Source organism: Aspergillus versicolor, assembly GCF_001890125.1.
Source record: "Aspergillus versicolor CBS 583.65 unplaced genomic scaffold ASPVEscaffold_10, whole genome shotgun sequence".
NCBI lineage: Eukaryota > Fungi > Ascomycota > Eurotiomycetes > Eurotiales > Aspergillaceae > Aspergillus > Aspergillus versicolor.
In genome coordinates, this window is record NW_024467533.1 from 1054854 (window position 1) to 1080481 (window position 25628).

The 25628-nt window shown below is 51.1% G+C and overlaps 9 protein-coding genes across 9 annotated transcripts; 6 read left to right on the forward strand and 3 right to left on the reverse strand.

The window, feature by feature from the left end:
* Positions 1-245: 245 nt before the first annotated feature.
* Positions 246-5057, forward strand: ASPVEDRAFT_45739 (5'-methylthioadenosine/S-adenosylhomocysteine nucleosidase family protein). The gene is made up of 8 exons (XM_040813376.1): positions 246-1658; positions 1715-2073; positions 2126-2318; positions 2371-2790; positions 2840-3418; positions 3467-3578; positions 3629-3898; positions 3949-5057. The coding sequence occupies exons 1-8, from the start codon at positions 599-601 to the stop codon at positions 4925-4927; spliced, it is 3972 nt and encodes a 1323-aa protein (XP_040672109.1). The 5' UTR covers positions 246-598; the 3' UTR covers positions 4928-5057.
* Positions 5058-6109: 1052 nt separating this feature from the next.
* On the reverse strand, positions 6110-7517 carry ASPVEDRAFT_32650 (uncharacterized protein; the record flags this gene model as incomplete). Its single annotated transcript, XM_040810631.1, has 5 exons — positions 6110-6620; positions 6674-7062; positions 7117-7184; positions 7231-7267; positions 7317-7517. The coding sequence occupies 5 exons, from the start codon at positions 7515-7517 to the stop codon at positions 6110-6112; spliced, it is 1206 nt and encodes a 401-aa protein (XP_040672110.1).
* An 843-nt stretch (positions 7518-8360) lies between these two features.
* On the forward strand, positions 8361-9746 carry ASPVEDRAFT_32651 (uncharacterized protein; the record flags this gene model as incomplete). The annotated part of the gene is made up of 1 exon (XM_040810632.1): positions 8361-9746. The coding sequence occupies one exon, from the start codon at positions 8361-8363 to the stop codon at positions 9744-9746; it is 1386 nt and encodes a 461-aa protein (XP_040672111.1).
* A 671-nt stretch (positions 9747-10417) lies between these two features.
* On the forward strand, positions 10418-11676 carry ASPVEDRAFT_75483 (uncharacterized protein; the record flags this gene model as incomplete). Its single annotated transcript, XM_040816300.1, has 3 exons — positions 10418-10622; positions 10676-10817; positions 10886-11676. 3 exons carry the CDS (start codon positions 10418-10420, stop codon positions 11616-11618), a joined length of 1080 nt encoding a protein of 359 aa, XP_040672112.1. The 3' UTR covers positions 11619-11676.
* Positions 11677-11946: 270 nt separating this feature from the next.
* Positions 11947-13566, reverse strand: ASPVEDRAFT_65094 (SGNH/GDSL hydrolase family protein; the record flags this gene model as incomplete). Its single annotated transcript, XM_040815767.1, has 3 exons — positions 11947-12768; positions 12816-13357; positions 13414-13566. 3 exons carry the CDS (start codon positions 13564-13566, stop codon positions 12222-12224), a joined length of 1242 nt encoding a protein of 413 aa, XP_040672113.1. The 3' UTR covers positions 11947-12221.
* Positions 13567-13841: 275 nt separating this feature from the next.
* aguA (alpha-glucuronidase) lies at positions 13842-16582 on the forward strand. Its single transcript, XM_040813377.1, has one exon. The coding sequence runs from the start codon at positions 13947-13949 to the stop codon at positions 16485-16487; it is 2541 nt and encodes an 846-aa protein (XP_040672114.1). The 5' UTR covers positions 13842-13946; the 3' UTR covers positions 16488-16582.
* A 143-nt stretch (positions 16583-16725) lies between these two features.
* Positions 16726-18344, forward strand: ASPVEDRAFT_154403 (MFS transporter; the record flags this gene model as incomplete). Its single annotated transcript, XM_040808408.1, has 3 exons — positions 16726-17041; positions 17089-17960; positions 18015-18344. The coding sequence occupies 3 exons, from the start codon at positions 16726-16728 to the stop codon at positions 18342-18344; spliced, it is 1518 nt and encodes a 505-aa protein (XP_040672115.1).
* A 235-nt stretch (positions 18345-18579) lies between these two features.
* On the forward strand, positions 18580-20617 carry ASPVEDRAFT_200233 (uncharacterized protein). The gene is made up of 3 exons (XM_040809306.1): positions 18580-20233; positions 20292-20406; positions 20464-20617. The coding sequence occupies exons 1-3, from the start codon at positions 18594-18596 to the stop codon at positions 20503-20505; spliced, it is 1797 nt and encodes a 598-aa protein (XP_040672116.1). The 5' UTR covers positions 18580-18593; the 3' UTR covers positions 20506-20617.
* A 1002-nt stretch (positions 20618-21619) lies between these two features.
* On the reverse strand, positions 21620-25523 carry ASPVEDRAFT_45743 (uncharacterized protein). Its single transcript, XM_040813378.1, has 11 exons — positions 25261-25523; positions 24888-25194; positions 24155-24828; positions 24002-24103; positions 23728-23957; positions 23649-23682; positions 23408-23601; positions 22534-23359; positions 22297-22482; positions 22099-22249; positions 21620-22044 (listed from the first exon to the last, which is right to left on the reverse strand). Exons 1-11 carry the CDS (start codon positions 25374-25376, stop codon positions 21895-21897), a joined length of 2970 nt encoding a protein of 989 aa, XP_040672117.1. The 5' UTR covers positions 25377-25523; the 3' UTR covers positions 21620-21894.
* Between the last annotated feature and the right edge of the window lie 105 nt (positions 25524-25628).

Consider the following 25628-nt stretch of genomic DNA (forward strand, 5'->3'; position numbering starts at 1 on the left):
AGCCAATTGAGGGGGGGAAGGAAGATAGGGAGAGTGAGACGGGGATGGTTATCTTTCACAACAGTTCGGAGATGTTGGGAAACCAGAAGGAACTTTCCGGAGGCGCTATCCCTGGTTGGGAAGGTGGTTAGGTAAGCCAGATTCTTGGGGACGCCGGTGTGCTGTTGAATCTGCAAACACTGCAAACATACAACATACTGAAACAATCACCACCAGACGTATAATGTCCGGCATCTATCTACAGTTTCGGACTCTGCCTTGCTGACTGCAGATTGAAGGGGCTCAGCATTCAGGAAATCAATCCAAAGCGAGTCGACGAGAGGCTTGCCCAGAAGATGTTACGCAACCCCCGGTCATGCATACCGTTCCTGTGAACCCTATCCAGACAGGGCATATCGGCCGCAACAGCCCTGTCCGGATAGATATGCATGTAGGCGACGAACGAGGCTGAATTGAAGCACGCTCAGCCTCGCCAGTTGCTTCTTTCTTTTATTTGGGCGTCGCCCACAATTTCAGCCCCTGGCGCCTCGAACTCAACTGAATCCGAGTTCTGACGTCTCGTCCCCGCCAATGCCGTTATACCCAGCATTGTACAGCCATGAATGGCCACAATCGCCCGGCAAGTCGGCACGACTTCCAAGTCGCAATAATCACCGCGTTGCCGCTTGAGAACAACGCTGTTATTTGTTCCTTGGATGAGCACTGGGATGACGCCAATCATGTCTATGGTCGGGCTGAGGGCGATCCCATCCAGTACAGGTTTGGGAGATGTGGAGGACAGCCCGTGGTTATCGTTATTCTTCACAAGATTGGGATGGAAGCTGCAAGCACTGCCGCGCAATCGCTTAGGATGAGCTTTCCCTCCATTAATCTCGTTCTCCTGGTTGGAGTTTGCGGCGCGGTTCCCTTCACACCTGATGATAACAAAACGGAGATTATTCTCGGCGATGTTATTGTTAGTGAAGTGCTGGTGCAGCTCGACAATATTCGCCAGTACCCCCACGGCACGCAACGACGACAGGACACCATATATGACTCACCTATGAAGCCGAGCGAGGAGGTTGTCGGTCTGTTGCAGTGCTTGAAGACTCAAGCTGAGTTGAACAGATTGCGCACCAAGATGATGGACAACCTTGGCGAATTACTGCGCAAACCGGCCATGGATACAAACTGTCCTCCAGTATCTGAGGATAAACTATTCGAACCAGATTATATTCATCGACACCAATCAGGGTGTCTCGAGTGCAGTACATCGGGATCGGTTTGCAACGCTGCCTTGAAATCTTCCTGCGACGCAATACCTTGTGACGACGCAAGACTCATGCAACGTAAGCGGTTACTTGCGCAGGTCAATGGAGCCCCACCTAATCATATGATTCATTTTGGATCAATTGGTACCGGAAACGTTGTTATGAAATCAGCCGAGCATAGAGATGAATGGGCAAGGACCGAAAAGGTTATAGGCTTTGAAATGGAAGGAGTGGGAATATGGAACAAGTTCAACTGTCTGATCATCAAAGGAGTGTGCGACTACGCGGACAGTCACAAGAACAAGAAATGGCAGACGTATGCAGCCGCGGTTGCTGCATCGGTTGCAAAGGGAGTATTGGGGTATTATGCGCCTCATGACAGGCGATCTCATTCAGGTACACCTGATTGTAAGCTCACTGTTTCTTGACGTTACTCTAAATGTCGCTTATCTGACTGAGAATAGCTCGCTTTGAACTGGCTTCACGAACGTCAAGCCTCTCACGCACTCGACTGGATTCTCAATCATTAGGTCTTGTTGATGACTCTCTGCCCAGAGAGATTTTCAATAGAATTTTCAACGGTTTTGAGAGGGAATTCGACTCGAATAAAGTAAATGTCTATCGGACCACAGACCTTCGTACCTTGAAGCGGGAGTTGAAACACATCCAGAATGATCAGGAACGAACGAGAACACTGCGGAATTTAAGACGCATTGAACCTTTTATTGTGAAGTTCGAACAGTACGGGGGAGTGTTGCAAAGTATCCTAGGGACAGCGGAACTTATGGGCTTCATTTGGGGACCGGTAAAGGAACTTATACAGGTAAGAGTGTCCCATGTTATATTAAGTTACGCCTTTCTCAGTTGCATTCTAGAAAGCCAAAGCCCAGGTAGACACTTTCGACGCTTTATTGACAGCATATGAAGAAATCGGCGAAGCGCTGCCGAGTTTTGGGGACCAACTTGAGGCTTTCAGACATAACGTGGGATTGCAGCGGATACTTGCTAGGATCTTCGTGGATGTCACAGAGTTTCACCACAACGCGTTGAGAATATACCTAGGGGGAGGTGAGATACCGCTTGAAGTTTAGTTTGGGCTCCACTAACCTTCCGATTCTAGCCCTGAAGGCAGTTTTCAAAAGCCTCTGGAAAGATTTTAATCCGACGTATAAGAGTATTATGCTCAGAATACAGTCCCACACTAGAATGATCGAAGATAAGGCTCGGGCTTCGTACAGCCACCTGGGGCAATACGATATGGATATGCGGGAAATCCGTGATTACCTGAAAGAGAAGGAGAAGGAAACCCACGACTGTCAAGTTAAAGAAACAGAGCGGCGAAAGAAAGAAATAGAGGAAGTCCAAGGTTGGGTCGGGGGCGCAGAGAGCTATACCCAGCACCAAGACATATGTCGTGACAGGAATAGCTATCGCGGCAGTGGAAGCTGGATCTTAGAACAAGAAAAGGTCCAAGACTGGCTATCCACAGATCTCGAGGAATATAGTTCTCTGCTCTGGATCAACGGACACCCAGGGACAGGTAAGAACATGACCACTATGTGTACTGACCATTATACTTACCTATACAGGCAAAACCTACCTTGCATCCGTTATAATCGATGCATGTAAGGAGCATTCGACCGGGAAAACGTGTTACTTCTACTGCAACGAGAAGGCTGAAACAAAATCTTCCGGTCTCTCTGTACTGTGTGGTATTCTTCTGCAGCTCATACCAAAGGACGAGGATCTTGTCCCTTACTGTCTTTCAAAGAAGAGAGGCTCCCATACCTCAAACATATCCGACATATCCACGGCACAGACCCTCATAGAGACATTCTGTGAGAGACTGCCGCGTCTGAATGTGGTTATTGATGGGCTTGACGAATGCGAAGATGCCAGAAAAGACCTCCTCGAGGCTTTCAAAAATCTGATTAAGAAGGCCGAGGACTCCTCCCCAGGAAAATTGCGCATCCTTTTCTTAAGCAGACCACTGCCCGAAATTAGGAGTGCAATACCGAATGCCTCTGTCATTGCTCTGGAGCCAGAGAATACCATGTCAGATATCCGGAGTTATTGTCAGCAGAGGAGGACACGCGAACTGGAGAAATTCCAGTCTGAAGAGTGGCTTGTCAATGAAGCAGTGGATAAGATTTGCATCAAATCAAATGGTATGTTAAAAAAAGGCCTTCGATCTGACGAATCTAATACATCCATAGGCATGTTTCTCTTCGCAAGACTTGTCATGGACAACTTGCAAAAACAGTCCACTATTGCCGACTTTAAGAAGGAAATAAGTCCTACAATACTTCCAGGCGAACTACACGACGCGTATGCAAACACACCTCTACTTTAAACATAACATACTGACCATTAAATAGATATGCTCGAATAATGGAACGCCTAAAACGGGATCTCAGCCCGGGGCAGCTGAAGTACACTCGACTACTGCTCGGCTGGTTAGTGTACGCCAAGAGGCCCTTGAAATGGACAGAAATCCAAGTTGCATTGTCTATTGACATGGAGGACCTGGACACAAATGAACTTGACATGGACCTGAGGATATGCGACGAACCCGAGGGGTTGTGTGGATCCCTAGTGCAAAAGCTGAAAGGAAACCGGTTTGAGCTCATCCACAGCACCGCGAGACAGTAAGCTTCTTTTAACCCGTCCTACATAGAAACCGCTAACATTGATGCAGGTTTATAGAGGATACGGACTATATCAATTGGCGCACCGCAGAGTGTGACCTCGCCGTCCGCTGCCTTCGATACCTCACTCTTGACTTATTCAAACCCGATATATCGGAAAGAGCCCTCAAAAGGTATGCTCGACGAGGCGATCTAGCTTTCCAAGACTACGCAGTTGCATCTTGGTATCGGCACATCAGGACACTTATCGATAAAAAGGCTTCATTTCTGGGCGCAAGCACAGTGCAAATAGAACACAACGCCCCTAGCCAAGCGGACACTGTAACCCAGGAACTCGCCAACTTCGTATCCTTCTACGCAGATGCATTCCCACACCACGTTCCCGACAAAGCACTCCAGGACTGTGCGTTTTTCCAAAGGTACCCATTCTACGGCAATCTCACCAGAGTCTGGGGCCATATCTATACCACACAACACGGTGGCCTAGAAGCAAGAAATAGCGTAAGCATCCCCACGTTGAAGGAAACCTTGGCACGCAACCGAGAGCTGCTCGAAAAGCTGAGCCAAGACCCCCAAATGGACTTCGTCTCGCTATACGACGACCGCCCATTCCGCTGTCCAAAGGTGATGTGCTTCTACTTCCACCAGGGCTTCAAAGGAAGCGCCCTGCGGCAAGAACACGACAGCCAGCATGACCTGCCATACCGATGCAAGGACGAGAACTGCGAGCGATTCACGCTCGGATTCCGCTCAAACAACGACCTCGCGGCCCACGAAAAGAAATTCCACCCGGCGGACTTTGACACTGGCGATAGTTTTGCGAATATACACAGGCGGGAGGTTTCCCCGACGAAATACTCGTGTCCGATTTGCAAAAAGTTCTTTGTAAGGAGGAATATCCTGGAAGACCATACCAGGGCACATCAAGGTGAGAAGCCGTTTTGCTGCTCCGAGTGCGGGAGAGGGTTCACGAGAAAGTCGGATATGAGGAGGCATGAGAAGACTATCCATGAGAGGGGGCGGCGGTAGTGACAGACACAAGTTACGCGAGATGATATACTGGGTTGTATTTCGGTATAGACGGAATGTACTCGTTTATTTAAACAAGTCTCCATGTTACAATGCTGTGCAGTAGATGGACTGAGTGTGGCAAGTCGGCCCCGAGTAATATCCAGGGTGTCACCCTTCGCAGGAGCTAAAATTGCAGTGCGAGAGGCTTTGCACTTTTGCAGAGTCTGAAACCGGTGGAGACAGTGCATGAAATTGAGCAGGATGACTATTGGACATCATCCCCTCCTCACAGACCGATTCCACTGCTCGACGAGCCTAAAAATGCAGTGAAGCCTCTTTTCATTGGGCTCAGGCGGAGTCCTGCACAGGTGGTGGGGAACCAGGGCGTGGTGCAATGTGCGATCAGCCGCACGAAGGCCATTCCAAGCCTCAAGTTCCTAGGCCATCCCTGCTCTATACTGGGATAAAGCGGACTATAGCCATTAGTATAGGTAATAGGCAGGACTAGAACTGCGCTGCCTAAGTCCACGATAATCCTTCCACGGAACTGAAAAAGCGATGCAGAAAGTCAGTTACGTCATGTTTCCATAAAACTACCAAAAAATCTAGAGTCGGTGAGGTAGATAAGATCTTGTAACTGGGAGCCTTGGATGCAGTACGTGGTAGCTTATGTTGTCCTGGTATAATGTAGAACTGCATGATTTATGTAGAAGATATCTGGTACTGCTGATATTATATTAAGTATATCAGAAGCGACATGTAGTGTAGAGCAGTAATATATCTACAGCCAGAACATTTGAAAGGCTGATAAAATGGGCAGCATTGTAGTCTTGCAGCCAGAAAAGCTAGGTTGGTCAGTTGGATATCAAAGCGCAGCAGACTTCAACCTCCGGTGCGAGCTAAAAATGCAGTGAGAGGCTGAGTTATTGGCCCTACTGCCAAGTGGGGTGGACATCCTCTCTCAGAGTCTAAAAGTGCAGTGAGAGGCTGAATGAGTTACATTGACATCCTGCAGTGAAGGGGCACCCTGGGTGTACAAGTACTCGGACCGCCCATAAACATCAGCCATATGAAGCCCTAAGCCAAACCCAATCTATGAACTTGAATTACACCTACTATGTTCTACCTGACAACTACTGGCCTGTTTAGCTACCAGAATATATGATTTAATTGATTTGAAGTGCCCTATACAAAATGAAATCATAAAGGCCCCTCCCTAGACGAAGACTGCACAAAGCTCGACTTGACCGTAATCTCCCCCTTAACAGGCGGTCCATACCCCGGCGTAATCGACACATTGTCATTGCCCGCGATAACATAATTCGTCAAGCCAATCTCGTCATCATCAAACCCCCTATCCTTACTCCCATCTAGCCGATTAAACCCATGCTGGAATGGCTGCTTTTTATTCCCTAGTATACTACCCCCCTTGTGGTGATGTCCAGAACCATGCCCAGGTCCAGACCCAAGCGCACGGCCCCCAGATCCAGTCCCCTTTCCTGTTGTGGAGGGGTGGGAGCGGAAACTGCTTAAGATGGAGCGGTGGGCGATGCGGGCCAGGGGCGCGAGGTGGGGGAGACAGGCGCAGACGATTGCCACGGACGGCTCGATGGTGGACCAGATGAAGACGGGGCCCATGAGGTATGTTACGTCCGCGGTGTTCATGAAGGTGCTGAGGAAGTGGATGCGGACTATACTTGCGACGCAGACGCTAATATACGTTAGCTATAAGACAATACCGAGGTTGAGGTTGAAGGGGCGTACAAAATCCCAACAGCCATGATACCGCAAATAGCAACCTTCTTCCGCAGCGTCATCTGCAGCTTGATGATGCGCGGAAACGGCAGGGCGAGGATGATAAAGTCGTTCAGCATATTGAGGATCCCCAGCGCCAGGAAGAACTGGTTGATGTTGATGCACTTGCCGGTTGTCGTGCCGCTGAACTGCGTCCAGAAGAAGCTCACGGGCTTGCAGGCATTGGCCATTGTGATCCAGATGATGAGGGGGTATGCGGCCGTGATGACGCTGGCGAAGATGAGGGCCGCTTTCAGCGGTTTTTCGAGCGGGGAGAAGATGCGTAGGTAGAAGAAGAGGATGGAGACCCGGGTGCTGGTGCAGCCGGCGCCGTAGATGAAGGTATATGTGTAGAGGAACTATTGAATGCTGTTAGAGTTGGTGAGTTGGTTATAAAGATAGGGCTATCTGACTCGGTATAGCTTCGTCAAATCGTCTAATGAGACGGCCCACACATGTCTCCCTGCCCCCACGAAGCTGCCTACGGATTGCTAATGATAGTTCATAAATATGGAGTGCCAACTCACCTGAAACGCTCAATCCAGTTGTCGCGCCTATACAGCACTGTATAACAGTCAGCCCGCCCGCTGTTGCCCTAGACAAGAAAGCATACCAGCGCCGCAATAATCGCCCAGTCATCCGCAAGAAGCGGATTGCGGAGACTAATCCTTGCCATAAACCGCAAAACGACAAGCACAAACGATGCACAGAGAAGTCCAATGACGGCGCCGTTGTTCACCCTTACGCTGCTTTCTGCCAGATTGACATTGGCAGGGGGTGGCCCAAAGGCCGCGAGGATGGCAGGGTCAGTCATGACATTCACAATAGCAGGGACATGTGTATGACAATGAGAAACATGGACTTGAGTCGACGCTTCACGAAGCGAGAGAGGTCTTTATCGGTGGACCGACCGTTGGAGGGAGTGACATCTTAGGGCATGATTCTTTCCTGACTCCTGCGCCGCGAAGGATCAGACCCGCTGCAATGGAGACAGAAGCTGCTGCTGTTTCAGGAAAGGGATGACATGCCACTGGGATGGAGTATTTTGGGCCAAAGACAAGCACCGGCGCATGGGTCGGGCTGTTGAACCGACAGAAATGAAGCTATAATTCGCTGATCCTGGCAAAGTTGGCACCGGGTTGCCGGATATGCCGCGTTCGCTGATGGCAACAATGCCGGGGGGGGGGGGAACCATGGTCATTGCAAAGGATTCGCTAGCAGAGTTCGGCCGTTAGACTAGAGAGAATACAGACCAATGAGGGCGTCTTATTTCTTTTGGCCTCCAGCGGCTGACACTGACAGGCTTGACAGGTGGAGCAGAACAGTGGGGGTTATCCCGAGACCACATATCGGGACGGGCCAGGCGGAGCACAGAATTCGATTGAGCGAATCTGAGGGCATTGATTGACTCAGGGGGGTCCTGATGGAGTATAGAAAGTGTCTGCTTGGACAACCGGCGTTATCTTGACTCAGGTTGTGTTTTGGAGAAGACGGCCCTAACAGGAAGCGTTGCATGACTAGTATAGGGATGGACTATTGCCGATGGAATTCCTGCTGAAACCAATTCTAGCTCGAACTATAGCTATAAGCCATATAACAAGTCTCTCCCCTGACCCACCCCATCCTCTCCAGCTCCTCGCAGTGCCAGTGTTCAACCATGTCCCAGCCCGTCCCTATCCAAGACCTCACAGCCCTCGAGCGCATCGGCCCCAAGGGCTACCTCCGCTATGTCTTCCCCTTCCAGCTGCCAGAGAACTACGACCTGTCCGAAGTCTCGCGCGTCGTGCAAGCCGGGTACGACACCCTCACGCGGCGCATCCCCGTGGTGGCGAGCGAAGCCATCCCAGACCCCGACGCCAAACAAGCGGGCGTGCTGAAATTCCACGGCCGGAACGAGGACAGTGCCAAAGTCATCGTCAGGGACCTGCGCGACTCCTTCGAACAAAGCTACTCCGATCTGAAAGCGCGCCATTTCCCCGTTTCCGCGTTCGATGCTGATACCCTCTGTCGTCGCTCCGTGTGGCCGACTGCCGGCGAACGACTGCCTGTTTCTCTGGTCCAGGCGAATTTCATTCCGGGCGGACTGCTTCTGACGTGGTGTATCCTGCATATGGCAGGCGACGGGACGGCGTTTTATACATGGACGAAACTATGGGCGGAGGGATGTCGTGTCGCGCAGGGCCTCGATATCGCAGAACCAGCGCAGATATCAGAGGAGCTATGGAAGGACAGAGCACAGATCATAAAACCGCTCGGTCATAATGAAGGGAAGCCCGAGAATCACCCTGAGTATACCATTCTCCCGTTCACGCCGCAGGGAGCTCCGCCCAAGATGCTCTCGCCCAGCCACAGGGGGCAGGTGTACTATTTCTCCCCTGAGTCTCTGGCGGCACTCAAGGCCGAAGCGTCTCCGGCGAATGCAACAACCGCGACGGAGCAGTCGTGGATCTCGACTAACGATGCGTTATCTGCGCTTGTCTGGCGGACTGTCATGGCGGTTCAGTCGCCGTTGGATACCCTCGAGGGCGACCCTGTATCGACATTCAATGTCGCCATTGACGGACGACAGCGCACGAACCCAAAGGTCCACCCGAATACACTCGGCTGCTTCTTGGAGTATGTCGCTGTTTCGACGCCGATTCGGAAGATGCTGTCCGAGCTGAATCTGGCTGACCTGGCGGTCCAGATCCGCAAGGCGATTCTACGCGCTGACGGCGAGTTCACAGACGACGTCGTGTCTCTTGTTGAGAAGCTGGAGGATGTGGATAGACTGGTTCCGACTGCGTTTTTGGATGTTCCTGGCTTCAACTGTGTGCAGACGTCGTGGGTTGGCTTTGAGCTGTATGGGCTGGACTGGGGGACTCTGCTGGGGGGGAAGATTGACGCCGTGAGAGTGCCGAATGTGGGCTGTATCAACGGGGCGCAGGTGGTGCTTCCTGTGCTGCCGGATGGGGGGATGGAGGTTCTTGTTGGTGTTGAGGAGACTTGTCTGGATAGGCTGCTGCAGGATCCTCTGCTCAACAAGTTTGGAGTCCCACGATAGACAATAAATGAATAGAATTAAGACAGAAAATGACGGCGTCTCAAAGAACTCATTTCTCACAGCCTGTCTCACCCCTCGACTGGCCTAACAATGCAGTGCACTGCAGAGTACTTCTGTCGTTCTCTCTTTCCCGAGTGAAACTGATCCCTGCATATGCTGCAGTTGCTGAAGACTGGGGCCTGCTAGATTTGTTAGAGATCGTTTATATTCAACTCCAGACGTGCCTGACTGCGAGGAATCGTGCAGACACAGCCTTGTTGGTCAGACGGAAACCTGCCCGATCCTTCGATCCTTCGCATTCTCGTTGCGCAGATACTCAATACAACAGGCAAGTAGAGATACGATGGACCGAACTATTGAATGCTTGATTATGTACTTTAACCTGAGTAAAGTCCTTACCGTCCATGATCTTCAGTCCATGGTCAACTCAAGTCCGCACACCATCCGAATAATAATGATGATGCGATTTTAAGTTCTGCGATATTGCGTCTTGCTAGCGCTGGCAATCAATTTCCACATTGGTGCCAGTCTCGTATTGGCGGTTCTGGTGTTGGTTGCGCAACTCGGCTGGTTTATAACTGCATGGCCCCCCAGCGTGGACGAGAAGCCGAGAAGCCGCGAGAAAAACATGCCCTGAAGATGCGTCGCAACTGACAGTTCATGTCAATGAAATGGCTTCTCTAGCACTTTGCTTTATGTTCACCCTGCTGGGTCGAGCATTCTCCCTCCAGGCGCATAGCAGCCCTCCCAAGACGACTTCCTTAGCAGGTGCTGAACAAGGCCCTTTGCCAACAGAACCACCGTTGCTGGAAAAGAGAGAAGACTTCCAATATGTCCCGCCAAATATCTGCGGCTGGTACTCAGGCTCAGGCTATGGTGTGTCTGCAGCTGATGCTTGTAATAACGTCGCTAATATAACCGATTATCAGACACCAGATGGTCTTATTACAACCCCCAGATAACCTGCTTCTGGAATAGCGACTACAAGATCCTTGGTAGTCCGGAAGATCAGGATCCTGTTATAACCACCTGTTTTGAGGACGGAAGCCCAGGCAGTTCAGCTCTTCGATGGTATGCCTCGAAATCTGCCTCTCGTCAGTTCAACTCCACCATCGCTAATGTAAATATTGAATCAATAGTTCATCCGACTCCCCATCCCCATACTGCCTGACCGTCAAATACGAACCAGACTACTACGGATGGTTCTGCACCGATACCCCGGATATGACATGGACCATGGAGCCAACATGGAGCGGGATGCAGAGTCCGATCTTGTTCCCTATATACACCGGCGCGAAGGGGATTTCAACAGGGACACAGTATCCACCTGGATACCCCAGTGTGACTGACACGTCTGAGGAATCCTCTTCGACAACAGATACGTCGACATCCGAGCCGTCGGATACAGATACTGATGCTGATACAGCCTCCACTTCGTCCTCCTCTTCCTCGTCGTCAGTACCAGTCGGGGCCATTGTAGGCGGCGTCGTCGGTGGTCTTGCTGCAATAGGTATCTTTGCATTTGCGGTGATATACCTCATTATCCACTCGCGTCGGAAGAAAGCTACTACCGGACAGAATCAGCACCAGGGACCTGAACCGCCAGAAACCCAAAAGCAGACTCCGCCGGGATATGCAGGTCAACCAGAGATTTATTCACCTGCAGAAGTTTCTGGGCAGGGAGCTGCTCTACCAACAAACCAGCCCGAGCTCCCGTATAATCCAAGTCCGTATATCAACCAAGGTTACCCTGGGACTACTGCGCCGCCTCAGGGACCGTGGGCTGGGGATGGAAGGAATTTCGAGATTGATTCACGGCAGGTGGGCGAATTGGATGGGGCGAACTATGTTCGACGGTCGTCTGCACGATAAATGATTATCTGAATTGAATGATATTCTTGAACTTCAATTAAAGCAAACACAAGACAACTTTGTACCGTAAGGAATATATCTTGAGGCCACGGACCAACTTATCACCATCAGATGAAAAGGACTGGAATGAACAGTCTGAGCCACGAAGACATGTGGACCCTTTTGAGAACCTCCTGGTGTGCCCAAAAGTGCAGTACAGCGATGATCATATGCATAGTGTCTTACTATCCCCTCCAGAGCCTAAAAGTGCAGTGTTGCGCCACGTAGGTAGTCGACTTGCAGGTACTACGTATTTTTAGGTAGATTAGCAACTTGATCTCATTGGTTTCAACTGGACACTTTTTCTCATAAGGAACTGTTATCGATCTCCCATACTCACTGAAATTGCAGTGTGAGGCTCTGCAAGGCGATCTGTGAGGCATTCTGAGGACCGGTACTCACTGATGTGTAGCCCTAATGCAAGTTGTCTTTTGTAAGGGCATTGAACTATGAACAGATTTCAGCTTGGAACTTCTAGGTGTACTAGAGGTTGATTAATAGGGTTAACAAGACCTGAAATATCAGCCTTGTTTGTATTTTTCTTGCTATCACCAAGTACGTAGACTATGTCCGAAATATTCCCAAGTCAAACTTCCCTGCCAGTTCCTTATAACCAGCAACATTAGGATGCAGATAATCTCCTGAATCAAACTCCGGCTTCAGGCTATCCCCATCCCCAATATAACTAGCAAAATCAACCACATGGTCAAAAGGACTAGCTGCAAGAATCCACTCGTTAACCCTAGCTCTGGTATTCTCACGCGCCGGGTCCCCATATTGACTGCCAGCGAATGGAGTGATGGTCGCCCCGATAGTGACCAGTCCTGCGTCTTTACAGTCTGCCACTATTTGCTCATATGCACTGATTAGGTCGTCGAAGAGCGTTTCCTGCGTCTGGTAGTCTGTATCCGAGACTCCAATGTCGTTGACGCCCTCGAAGATCATAACGTATTTGACTCCCTTCTGTCCCAAGGCATCGCGACGGTACCGGTCGAGCAGAGGAGGCCCGAGACCTCCTTCAAGGATGGCATTGCCACCGGCCGCTTGATTTGTAACAGCGATGTTGGTCAGGTTGTTGCTGTACATCCGTTCGACGAGGGCGTCGGGCCATCTTCATATATCAGAATTTGCAAGTTATTGACGTGTGGATCGGCTTACCGGTTATTTTTATTGTCGTCGCTCCCTCGTCCGTCTGTGATGCTGTCGCCGAGGATGACGAGGCCGGAGTTGCTCTTTGGAGCCCAGGCTTCGATGGCACTGGCGAAGTACCAGTGTTCAACACTAGTCTCTGTAATCGAGGAGGCAGTGACCTTGTTGCCTGATTCCATCCACGACGTGGTACGGCTACCGGGGTGGCCTGTGATTTTGTTCCCTGCCTGTCCTGTCTCGCTATAAAGAGTGAGGGCAACATTCGACAGCGGAGAGAGGTGGAAGTCAATCGGGTCAGAGTAGATAACCCCCTCCGGAGGAATAGTCACAGATGCAGAGCCATTGAACGTTATGCTCTGGATTGTGGATATATCAATCCCAGCTACACCGGCACTGCCATCTACCGACAATGCCACAGAACCCGCAGTGATGGGCAGGTCTGTCTGTCCGAAGAGATTCGAGAATTGGAACCGGATGCGTTCAGCACCAATTGTTGCCCGGAATGTCTGGCGCAGTGTAGCGTTTTCGAACTGGGTGACATTCTCTCCGCCCTACTTTTGTTAGTAGACAGTTTTATATATGTTGGTTTATATGTTCCAGGACTTGCAAATGGTAACGGTGCGAGGTTGGCGACCTCGACTTCCTGTGTTGTTGCTGTCCATGTTGCGATCCAGTCCTGTTGGTTAATAGGGCTGCTGGCTGCTGGTAATATGAGGGCACATGCTGCCAGCAGACCATACTCCAGCCTGGCGAATTTCATGATTATGTTGATACACCCAGTATTGGCGACCAGGTGCTAATGTCACTTAAGTCCTACATACGCCCTCAACTCATCGACGGAGAGATGTCCGTAATTTCTCCGCAACGATCATCGCTGTCGAATTAGCCTAAAGCGCATCGACAGTTCAGTCACGGCTCTCACGGCTTTTCTCATGCGGGGTTCTGTATCGGGGTAATTCCGTCTTCATAATAACTTATTCAATATAGCCTGAATGGAAGCCTGAATCAAATGCATCATGACATACCCGGTACCTAGGCGTCAATGCGCAGACTAGACGAGATGGAGCACCCCGAATTCGTTTCTTTCCTTTCCTTTCCTTTTCTCTTCTCTTTCCTTCTCTAATTTAGATGCGCTTTACAATGCGAGTTTCTCTGTTATTTCTCGCCTCTCTCGGCCTCGCCGCCGCAGAAGATGGCCTCGCTGCATGGCTGCGCTACGCCCCAGTCCCCAACGCGAAATCATGCCACGACAAACTCCCCTCGGTGGTTATCCCATTGAACGCAACAAAGGGCCAGCCAGTGTATACCGCCGCCCAAGAACTCACCGACGGACTCAGCGGGATGTACAGCAAAAAGTTATCCACCCGCCGCAATTCCAAAACCAAAAAACCAGCCGTAATCGTCGGCACTGTCAGCGCATACTCCGACAGCGGGGGCAACACAGACACCATCCCAGACCTCATTGAAGACGGCTACCACATTGACATCTCCGGCGGAGATGTCCTCATCCTCGGACAGAACGAGCGCGGCGCTTTATACGGGACATTCAAGTACCTCGAGCGCCTAGCGCAGGGAAACATCTCCGACAGCACATCCACATCAAACCCGCACGCTCCAATCCGGTGGGTAAACCAGTGGGATAACCTGCAAGACGGCGGGACACACGGCAGCGTCGAGCGCGGATACGGCGGAGACTCGATATTCTTCTGGGAGGGCAAAGTGCGAGACGACCTCGCCCGGGCCGGGCAGTATGCGCGTCTGCTCGCGTCCATCGGACTCAATGCCGTCGTCGTCAATAATGTCAATGCGAACGAGACGATTCTTACGTCTGAGAATATGGATGGGCTGGCTAGGATTGCCGATGTGTTTCGGCCGTATGGGATCCAGTTAGGGCTGTCGTTGAACTTTGCGGCGCCGCAGTCGCTGGGCGGGCTGGAGACGTTTGATCCGCTTGACGAGAAAGTAATCACCTGGTGGCAGGGGATCACGGATGAGATTTACGAGCGTATCCCTGATATGGCGGGGTATCTTGTCAAGGCGAACTCCGAGGGCCAGCCTGGTCCGTTCACGTATAACCGGACTCTAGCTGACGGGGCGAATCTGTTTGCGCGTGCTCTGAAGCCGTATGATGGGGTTGCCATGTTCCGTGCGTTTGTCTATGACCATGAGAACCTAGATGAGGATCTAGACTGGAAGGCAGACCGTGCCAATGCGGCAGTGGAGTTCTTCAAAGGTCTCGACGACGAGTTCGAGGATAACGTCGTCGTGCAGATCAAGAACGGGCCTATTGACTTCCAAGTCCGCGAGCCTGTCTCGCCGCTATTCTCGCATCTGGTCCAGACAGCAAGCGCCGTGGAACTGCAGGTCACGCAGGAGTATCTCGGACAGCAGTGCCATCTGGTCTATCTCGCGCCGATGTGGAAGGAGGTTCTCGACTTTGATCTCCGAGTCGACGGTCAAGACTCGCCGGTCAGCGATATCATCAGCGGGAAACGCTTCAACCACAAACTCGGCCTTGGTGGCTCCGCTGGCGTCGTTAACGTCGGGCTCAATACAACCTGGCTAGGGAGCCACCTCGCCATGTCGAACCTCTACGCCTACGGGAATCTCGCCTGGGACCCGTCCTCGGATTCCACGGAGATGCTGCAGCGGTGGATCAGAATGACATTCAGCCACGATCAGGCCGTCGTAGACACCATCACCAAGATGTCCATGGCCTCCTGGCCCGCGTACGAGGATTACTCGGGGAACCTCGGCATCCAGACTCTAACGGATATCCTGCTGGGGCATTACGGACCGAATCCTGCGTCCCAAGACGGGAATCCCTGGGGGCAGTGGACGCGCGCAGACGCAGATAGCATTGGCATGGACCGGACTGTGTGGAATGGCACTGGCAATGCCGGGCAGTATCCTGAGGAGGTATATCAGATGTACGAGGACATTGAAACAACGCCAGACAACCTGCTTCTGTGGTTCCACCATGTGCCCTATACGCAGGTGCTGAAGAGCGGGAAGACGGTTATCCAGCATTTCTACGATGCGCATTATCGCGGCAGTGAGACGGCGCAGAGCTTTGTTCCGCTGTGGGAAAGTCTCAAGGGGAAAATCGATCAAGAGCGCTATGAGCATGTCCTCTTCCGGCTGGTTTATCAGGCTGGCCATTCCCTTGTCTGGCGGGACTCGATTAACAATTTCTACTTCAACAAGTCGAGTATCCCGGATGAGGCTGGGCGTGTAGGGAACCATCCGTATAGAATCGAGGCTGAGGACATGGATCTGGATGGCTATAAGACGTACCTCGTTAGTCCGTTTGAGGCCGCGAGTGGCTCGCATTGCATCGTCACGATCGACAATTCCACTGCTGGCACGGCGTCGACGAAGCTGGATGTGGAGGCTGGGACATACAACGTCGCAGTGAACTACTTTGACCAGGCCATTGGGAACTCAACCTGGCAGTTGCTTTTGGATGACGAGCTGGTTGGCGAATGGAAGGGGGACTTGGAATATGTTATTGGCCGTGCACCGTCTCCGTATATTGACGGACACACAGCAACGCGTGTTACATTCAAGGAGGTCCATGTAGACTCTGGCAGTGTGCTGCGTATTGTTGGGACGCCAGATGGAGAAGAGCCTGCAGCGGTCGATTACGTCTCGATTCTTCCTCTGGACATTATTGATTAGTTAATGCTAGAAACAGTAGAAATAAACAGCTTTACATTCAACAGACGAACCTATAGTAGATCGGAGAAATCGGAAACATCGTCGGAGATAGCGAGATCGACATCCCCGACAACAATGGAGTCATCTCGGAGACCCCATCGGAGTTGGTGTTGTCGCTAAAAATTTGCATCTCGAACTTATATATTCTCCTTCACATCCTCTTCGGCTTTCCCAGAAGACATCACTGCAGCTGGTCACAATGGAGGCCTATTTCCAATACCAGCGAGTTCGCCAGGCAGTCCGCCACAGCCTGTCTGAAGGCGAGAACGGCCCTTTGGAGAAACAGTCGCCGGAGAACCCCTCCAGCTCCAATGATGTTATCCTCGTGGGCTGGGATGGACCGGATGATCCGCTGAATCCGCGTAACAAGACCGTCCTACAGAAACTCTGCATGACATGGTTTGTTTCGTTGATCGGAGTCGCTGTCACTGCCGCCTCTGCGATCGATGCTTGCGGCGTGACGGTATACAGCGACTATTTTGGAGTGTCTGAAGTTGTTGGCTCTCTTGCGACAGGTATGAAGCCTTTATCTGCAAAATTGGATAGAAGCTGACATTAGTAGGACTCTTTTTAATTGGATTCGCGTGCGGCTCTCTACTATCAGGGCCCTTCTCCGAGACATTCGGACGCAATGCCATCTATTCAACGACAACCCTTTTCTATCTGGTCTGGATCATGGCCGCCGGACTGGCCCCGAACATCCAGAGCCATCTCATCTTCCGCTTCCTGGCCGGCTTCTTTGCCTCCACGCCACTGACTTGCGCTGGTGGGACTGTTGCGGATCTGTGGGACCCGGTGCAAAAAGCTTATGCTTTCCCTGCCTATGCTGTGCCGTCTTTCACAGGCCCAGTTCTTGGCCAGGTCATTGGGAGCTATATCCCCTCGACACTTGGATGGCGCTGGCTAGAGTGGATCATGCTGATCATGGGCGGTGCTGTCCTTATTGTGGTTGTCATCCTTCAGCCTGAGACATATGGAAACCTCATTCTATACTGGAAGGCCAAGGCCCTTCGGCAAGAGACTGGTGATCAGCGGTATAAGGCTCCGATGGAACTCAAGCACGACGGTCTGGCAAAGCGTTTGCAGAAGTCTGTCTACCGGCCGTTCGCGATGTTCTACTCGGAGCTGATTATCATCCTGATGTCGCTCTATCTTACTATCATCTATCTGATCCTCTTTACCTTTTTGGAAGGATACAATTTTATCTTTGGCGAGATATACGGCCTCTCGCAGCCTCTGACTTCCATTTGCTGGTGCGGCATGCTGGCTGGAATCCTGCTTACCGGGGCCATAGTCCCAGTCGTCTATTCATGGACGGCAAAGGAGTACAAAAAGACAGGCCGTATCGCACCGGAGACCAGACTCTGGTACGCAATGCTGGGCGGGGCTCCAGCGGTACCGATCAGTTTATTCTGGATGGGCTGGACAGCCTATGTGAGTGCTCCGACTGCTTTGGCCCATACTTGTGCTATAACTAACACAATCCAGCCCCATATCTCAATCTGGTCTCCCCTCATAGCCACTGCCGTCTTCGGCTACGGCATGACAGCCATTTTCATCGTGGCCTATATGTACCTTATTGATTCGTACGACATCTACTCGGCCTCCGCACTGGGGTTCCTTGTCTTCACGCGGTATGTTGTTGCGGGAGGTATGACTGTTGCTGGAGGTCCGATTTACCGCTCGATTGGCGTCCACTATACGCTTACCATTATGGGGGCGCTCAGTGCTGTCATGACGCCTGTTCCGTACCTGTTCTATGTTTATGGGCCGAGGATTCGGAAGAGGAGCAAGTATGCGGTGGATGTTGAGAAGTGAAGGGTATAAAGATGACTCATAATAGACCTAATAGTTAGAGTACTAGAATATGATTAGACTAGATAGAACGCGATAGAACAATCCACTTGACTAATTGATGTTTTAATTGTCTAATTGTTTACTAATGATATTCTGTCTTATCCCCGATCGGAAACAAGAATCCGATCTCCGACCGCGTCTCCGAGTGCGTCATCGATCTCCGACTGCTTCATTACTCCATCATGCTGTTGCGTTTCTTTCTCCGAAAAGATGAACCTGGCAAACGATAGCAAACAAAGCCGTGCATCGCATCGTCGCAAGCGACAGCCCGTCAGCTGCCAGCATTGCCGACACTCCAAGCTGCGATGCGATCGCCAGCACCCGTGTACCTCTTGCAAGCGACGCGGACATGAGGCTTCTTGTTCATTCCAGCCTACCTCGACTGCTCACGCACGGCCGCGTACAGCGGGTTCAGCTGTTGTTGGAGCCCGATCTCCTGTAGTCCCAGCCCAGCCAGAGCTGGTATCCGATAAGAACCAGGCCCCTCCAGACAGCGACTGGGAAGTCGTGCTCGAAAGGCCTGCTCCGGAATACGATGTCACTGCAGTCCCAGACACACTGTCTCCCTTCTCAGTGGGCCGGGGCCTCTCTCTCAAGGAGATTCTCGAGATCCTCCCTCCGAGGAACTGGTGCGACTTTTTGGTGTCCCACTTCTTCACGCATATAGCTGCTCTGTTTCCCATTCTTCATGGTCCGACGTTTCAGGCGCAGTATGCTGCCTTTATGCAGAATCCCTATGAGGGGGACCTGTCGTGGTTGGCGTTGCTGTTCTCCATCTGCTCTCTGGTGCTGTATACCATGGATCCAAACGATCCTAAATTAAAAGGGCTCTGGCCGAAACGGTCGAATAACCCTGCGCAAGAGCTTGTCTCTCTGTCTCGCCGGCTTCAGCAAACGGCAATGGCCTGCCTTTCGAAAGATCAGTTCTTCATCCGACACAAACTGAGCACGTTAGAGGCCTTGCTGATGGTAATCTACAATCTCTCCCACAATGAGTCCGTTGATCAGGGCTGGGCCTTGCTTGGAATGGCACTGAATATCGGAATTGCCCTCCGCTGCAATGTCGACTCGCAGCATCTCAGCCCTATCGAGACTGAACGACGTCGTCGCTGCTGGGCCGGCCTCCTCTCCCTGCACACATACCAGAGCATACTCTTCCGCGACGTCGACATGTCCTTCCTGCTCAACATCAAAACCACCATGCCAGCAGACGTCAACGACTCCGACATCACCGAGTCCGGCGTCTCTGCACCCTCAAACTCTCACAAACCAACGCAAATGTCCGTCATGATCTCCAAAGTCCGCCTCTTCCGCCTCTCCACCAAAATCTGTCACCACATCTCCGGGCCCTCGCGCCTCGACCCTGTCCTCCTCTCCAACTTCGACGCCGCCATCGCCGCAGAGCAACAACATTGGGATGACACCTTCCTAACTACCCAAGGCTCCCCCAGCATTCTCGACTCCAGCTACGCCCATTGGTGCATCCTCCAAACCTACGCCTACCACCTCTACCTCCTCCTCCACCGCCCCTTCCACCACTCCCAGAAACCCTGCTTCAAACCCTCATCCAGAGAACGCTGCATCGCATCCGCCGCAGCACTAATATCTATCCACAAACAACTCTCCGAAGCCCCTCTACTACGGAACTACCTCTTCCTCTTAAACGGAGTCACAAGCCTCAAGGCCCTCCACGCCGCTGTAGCACTTGACTCGTGTCTCCTCGATATGCCAGAGGGGTTCGACGCCGCGCCGTACCGCGAGGAATTGGAGAGCCTCGTCTCCCGCATGGAGGAGTATTCGACCCGCAGCTCGATCTGTGCGAAGGGGTGTCGCATTTTGAGGCATCTTCAGTGCGTCTCCGCATATCTACTATATATTTATGAGTGTTTCAACTAACAATTTTTGCAGGGCTCGCGCTGGTGCTGGGAACCATCCGCAGCCATTAGACGAAACGCAGATCGAGGGCACGTTCGAGGACTGGACGGATGTGCGGGAGTGGTTAGATGCGGATTTTATTAACTGGGTCAGTTTGCTTTTTTTTTTTTTTTTACTTTTCAATGTCTAAGCTAACCATGCTCAGAATCTGGACGGTGGGTTGAATTCATTGGAGTTTGCGGCATGAGCTTGGTGAATCGTCCAACTGGGGCAATCCGATTCCAGTCTGTCATATTCAACAATATTATATTGGAATAATAGTAGCTAGAGAGATAATGATAATGCACTTAATACATTTTATACGACTAGACAGCTTGCGTACGTCAGTACCCATAACATCATGTACACCCTCTCACTATACAGTATATAGCACTCTACTAGAAACCCATGGCCTCGCGTTTCTTGTCGGCGTCACTGCAATTTTAGGCCCGTTGGAGGGAATGTGAGGCCCAAAAGACTATTAGCTGGATCCGAATTATCCTTGTAGCCACTGACGATGTTTACCATTCCCAGTACTCAAACAGAAGGGTAGCTCTTGTTTTACTACTACGCCTTATTGACAAAACTCATACCTACTTCTCGACACTATCAAAGCGACAGGGCTGCACAACTCTTGTTTCCTTTCCCATTTTCAGGCTCGCGTTCAGGCTCGCTCACTGCATTTTTAGTATCGTCGGGCCCTTGCCAGGATTACTGGCGAACAGAGATTCCAGAGTTCTTCTTTGCGCTGCGCTTTCGACTCACTGGGAGGCGAAAATGGCCTACCATGCAACGCTTGGCAAGATTGAGGCAGTGGCGTGAGGCTCAGATGCACTGCATTTTTAGTCTCAAAAAGCTGCAGCAGCCAAGTGAAAAGCTGCCCTTTTTGGCTAGATTTCTGCAGAATTCAATACACTGCAACTTTAGACTCGGCGGGGCGTGAGATAGCTCGCCCTGATGGCGTCCTGTGGCCCTGGCCGTGAGTCCATTGCACAACTCGGCGTTCTCTCGCGGATTTGAAGAGTAGCCAGCAAGATTCTATCTAGACTTATTCAGGGTCGTCGCTATTCTGGTGGTTACCATATTTACAGGCGTTCACTTCTAGTCTTGGAGGAGAGTAGCCTAGCATAGTCGACATCCAGAACTGCCTTGCGGGGGTGAGACTACTGATGAGCCAATTAGGGCGTGAGGCTCTCATTCACTGCATTTTTAGGCACTTGGAGGCATTGAACTTTCAGAAGGACAAGCTTCACAATGATCTCATCAGCACTGCATTTTTAGGCTGTCAGAGGTGTTGAATCCTCGAAAGAGAAACCTATCACAGCCTGATATCATGGTCCACTCTATTACGGACGGTGTGGCTCAGTGTACCGCATTTTTAGGCTGTCGGAGGCTCTGTTCAAGGCACGACACAAACTGAGAGTCTGCCTGGAAAGCCTTTTGTGGCTGTAATGTACTGCAATTTTAGGCATCCAGAGACCTGTCGCCTGAATATAAACTACCTTGCACTTTGTAGTGACCATGTAGTTCGAAGAAGATAGAGGAATACTATGTATGTATATCAAGTCGAAACCAACGCAAGTATCCACTGTGCATGTCAGACATTCCAGTCAGCACTAGGGACATGTGGTACAGGATAATCTATAATTGGCATATCATGGGATTCCTCCTGCTGACCCGCTAGCAGCTCTCGCCCGAATTCCATCTTGCTGAGGGTCTGCTTATTCGCCTGCTGCGTGTACATGCGCTAAACGCGAACTAGGGTTAATCCACATACAGTTTATAGGATTGGCAAGCTCACCTCTTCAATACTATTCTCTACTCGATACCGAATCACCCGGACCTGTTGGTACTGACCCAGACGGATAGCCCTAGCAACGGCCTGGCTTTCTACGCTGGGGTTCCACTGGGGCTCAACGATGAATACTCGATTTACCGACTGCAGATTCAACCTTGGCTGCTGTCAGTTGAATTACTCTTCAAGGGCTAGCAGTCTTACCCAAAAGCACCGGTTCCCGTTGTCATGATCAACACAGGCACAGACCTGGTGTTGTTGAAATTGTCAAGTATAGTCTGACGCGGCCCTGACGGTGTTTTACCATCGATACGAGCAAATGGGATTTTTGCTCTCCTCAGATGTCTCTCTATCAAGTCCAGGGTTCGTGTCCAGCATGAGAAGATGATACTAAATAGTTCGCAATTAGTGGCGCTATGGAAGCCTGATTGAGAGTCTAACCTTTGCGTCGTCCTGATATCCTTCTGTACGTCTTCAACAAGGGCTTGCATCTTGGAGGAGTATCCTTCTTTATGCAGAGAACTACCGTCACGGGTGTTATTAGAATTAGGGCTCCGGAGTGATTCACATAGCGGACAGTGTTTTCTCCCGTCGGCCTGTACACGGTTACTGCCCTTGCAGCAGTCCTCGCACAGGACATGCCCACACTTCTCAACATACTGAGGCTGTTCCCGCGTAATAATTGGCAAAGGCTGTCTGCAACCCAAGCAGCGGTCCCAACTCGTTCTTGCCAACGAGCGAACATCGTCTGCCTCGTCCAGGAAGTTACGTTTCGCCCAAGAGAACCGCGGCTGGTACGTTCCATGATTGCAGAAGCTGCGCAGCTGGAGGAAGATCTGGAACATGCCAAATGCAGATGCGCGCTCCTTGTATTCGCTCGGCTGCTGCGCAAAGTAACGCTCCATATCTGCGTTGGTGAGTCGGTATTGCTCGCGCTCCTCGGGCGTGAATGTAATTATCCGTGTCTCTTCTTGTGGTTTTGGCAGATTGGCCTTTTCTATTTTCCTTTGGAGGCATATGGCTTCTAAGAGGCTTTTTAACCGTTGAATTGCCTTTTCTCTGCGTGCCTTCTCTTCAAATGGTTGGGATATCCAGTAGCGGAAGTGTCGCTGCGCCTGGAAAGGCCGCACTTGGATGAAGGTCAGGAGAGATGCCAGATCGGCCAGGCTGTTTTGAATTGGAGTGCCTGAGAGACACCAGCGAGATTTTGCAGTGAGCTCGATAACTGCTTTGTGGAAGGTGGTCTCTCGGCGGCGGATCCAGTGTGCTATATATGGATGAGTATCATCATCTCTGAATGTTGCAGTAGACTGACCTTCGTCTAGCACAATTCTGTACCATTTTATTTCATGCAGTGGGCTCTTCCCCTGTCCAAGAAGCTTTGCGCTGTGCTCTTTTGCCAGTGTGTTATATGTAGTTATGACGATGTCTTTCTCTTCGATTTTGCTTACGCATTCGCTGCGTCCTCGGCCATGATATAGCAAGTAATCCAGAGATCCGTTTAAGTGTCTGCATCTGTTAGACCTATGCCCTGAATATACGAAGAGCAGGCTCACCGTTCAATTTCTCTGGTCCAGGTTGTAATCAGTACTATCAATGTTAGCTTATACAGAATATACAGACCAGGCATCCTACCGCGTGAAGGAACAATAACCAGGGTTGCTCGACAGGGTTTCTCTGAGAGAGCAGCGTCTGGTAGGGCTTTCTCTTCCTCAACCCACTGTCGTGCCTCTCTCATGGTCTTTCCTATCAGAACCAGCGTCGTGAGTGACTTTCCCATTCCCATCTCGTCAGCGAGAATCCCCCCTCCACTTTCGTCTGGTACCTCTCGCTCGTGAATATTGGGAACAATGACATTGCAGAACCTGGATAGTCAGTATGCTGTCCTATTAAGAATGGAATGCCCTACATTTGCTCCCCCTCGACCATTTTAGGCCTCCACAGACGGTAGTTCTCCGGGATATCCCCAGTCTCGCGTTGGATCATGAAGTCCAGTGCCTCTTCCTGGTGCCTGGGATCAAGTTAATGATGGAACACCCAATTCGGAGCTCAGAAGACTCACGCATATAGCTTACTACTCAGGTTGTCACCTCCTTCGACTCGATGTAGGTCATTCTGGCGCTGTAACGACCCAAAGATCTGGGCCATGGTGTCTTCGAAATCCTGGTTTATCTCAGGCGGCGGTTCGACCCTCTCGGAAGCTTCTTCTATATCCTCCTCCTCTTCCTCCTCTTCCTCTACCTCTCCTTCTACTTCCTCAACATCACTATCCTCCATCCCCTCCATCCGCAGCATATGCGGATTATCATATCGGACACCTCGTCTCCAAATCTCAGGAGCCTGGAAAAACAGCCCACTCGACGAGAGCATGCTCCCTACACGGTCCCTGCTAGCCTCCAGCCCATATATGTTGACATTGGCACGAAACTTCGCTTCAACCGCCTTCCCAGCACGCAGTACAGCATCCCCGATCTCATTGAGCGGTGCGAACGCTTCAAGTTCTAACCACAGAGCATCCAAAAGGCCGTCCATGGCGTCGGTCATTTTCTTGCTCAAATAGCCAAATCTGGTCCCGTCAGGGAAGGTTAGGAAAAGCTGGCCGTTCTCATTGGACCTCTCGATCTTGAAGCTTTGGGGCCGTCCGAGTTCCATGGGCGAGCTGCTTTCTTTTAGCTTTACGATCTTTTCTTGTAATGTTGCGCCTTTTCCTACGAGGCGGACTCGTTCGTTGATTAACTATGTTCGTTTGTTAGCCCGGTTTCAGTATAATCCATCATCAACAAAGCAAAACTGACCACCCCGTAACAAATCAGTTCGTTGTTTGAATCTGCCATATCTACATCCCTCATATCGACTTCGGTGCTTTCGCCTCCATCTGTTGTAAATCCCACAGGGGTTGACGCATATGATGTATTGCTGAACGCATTGCTCCCAGACGGGGGTCCCAAGAACAATTGCTGCTGGCCGGAATTGAAAAACGCAGTAGAAGTCGGGTCAAGCGATTCGTCAAATGTAATATCCGATCCAGCAAAGGCACCTGAAGACATGAGTTCATCTTGATATGAGAGCCCTGTACCATTGTAGCCCGTTGCATCCATCGTCCTGGTGCATGAAATATTAACAATCTCCCCTCCCCAATATATCAAACAGGACAATTCCACGACCTACCCTAGATCAGGCCCCCGTCGCGCACGCACGCGCGGGTCGTCATCCGGCCATAGATTCCCGTTTTGACTCGGATCTCCACTTGCCTCTATCGCGCTCAGGGGGCGCTTGAGAGACATCGCTGGCTTCAGTTCTTGGTTCTTCTGGTGTCGTTGCCCGATAACAACTACCGTGGCCCACCTTCAAGGATAACGTTCAATAGAGTTCATCTACAGGATAGTTGGCAGTCGAGCGCTTAATTCTGGATTTATTTATCTCCGTCTTCCCCTCACTCCTGGAGGACGAGGCTGAGGCTGAGGCACGCCCAAGGCTGACTGCAGTGCTTAGATAAGCCTGCCCTAGACGACGATGCATGCAGGTGCAGAGCCTTG

Coding starts and splice junctions, on each gene's coding strand:
- ASPVEDRAFT_45739 (XM_040813376.1), top strand. CDS start 599: ATGAATGGCCACAATCGCCCGGCAAGTCGGCACGACTTCCAAGTCGCA. Junction 2,319..2,370: donor GAGAATATACCTAGGGGGAG/GTGAGATACCGC, acceptor TTCCGATTCTAG/CCCTGAAGGCAGTTTTCAAA. Junction 3,419..3,466: donor GATTTGCATCAAATCAAATG/GTATGTTAAAAA, acceptor ATACATCCATAG/GCATGTTTCTCTTCGCAAGA.
- aguA (XM_040813377.1), top strand. CDS start 13,947: ATGCGAGTTTCTCTGTTATTTCTCGCCTCTCTCGGCCTCGCCGCCGCA.
- ASPVEDRAFT_200233 (XM_040809306.1), top strand. CDS start 18,594: ATGAACCTGGCAAACGATAGCAAACAAAGCCGTGCATCGCATCGTCGC. Junction 20,234..20,291: donor CGCATTTTGAGGCATCTTCA/GTGCGTCTCCGC, acceptor CAATTTTTGCAG/GGCTCGCGCTGGTGCTGGGA. Junction 20,407..20,463: donor ATGCGGATTTTATTAACTGG/GTCAGTTTGCTT, acceptor AACCATGCTCAG/AATCTGGACGGTGGGTTGAA.
- ASPVEDRAFT_45743 (XM_040813378.1), bottom strand. CDS start 25,376: ATGTCTCTCAAGCGCCCCCTGAGCGCGATAGAGGCAAGTGGAGATCCG. Junction 23,958..24,001: donor ATGGTCGAGGGGGAGCAAAT/GTAGGGCATTCC, acceptor CTGACTATCCAG/GTTCTGCAATGTCATTGTTC. Junction 22,483..22,533: donor GATATCAGGACGACGCAAAG/GTTAGACTCTCA, acceptor CGAACTATTTAG/TATCATCTTCTCATGCTGGA.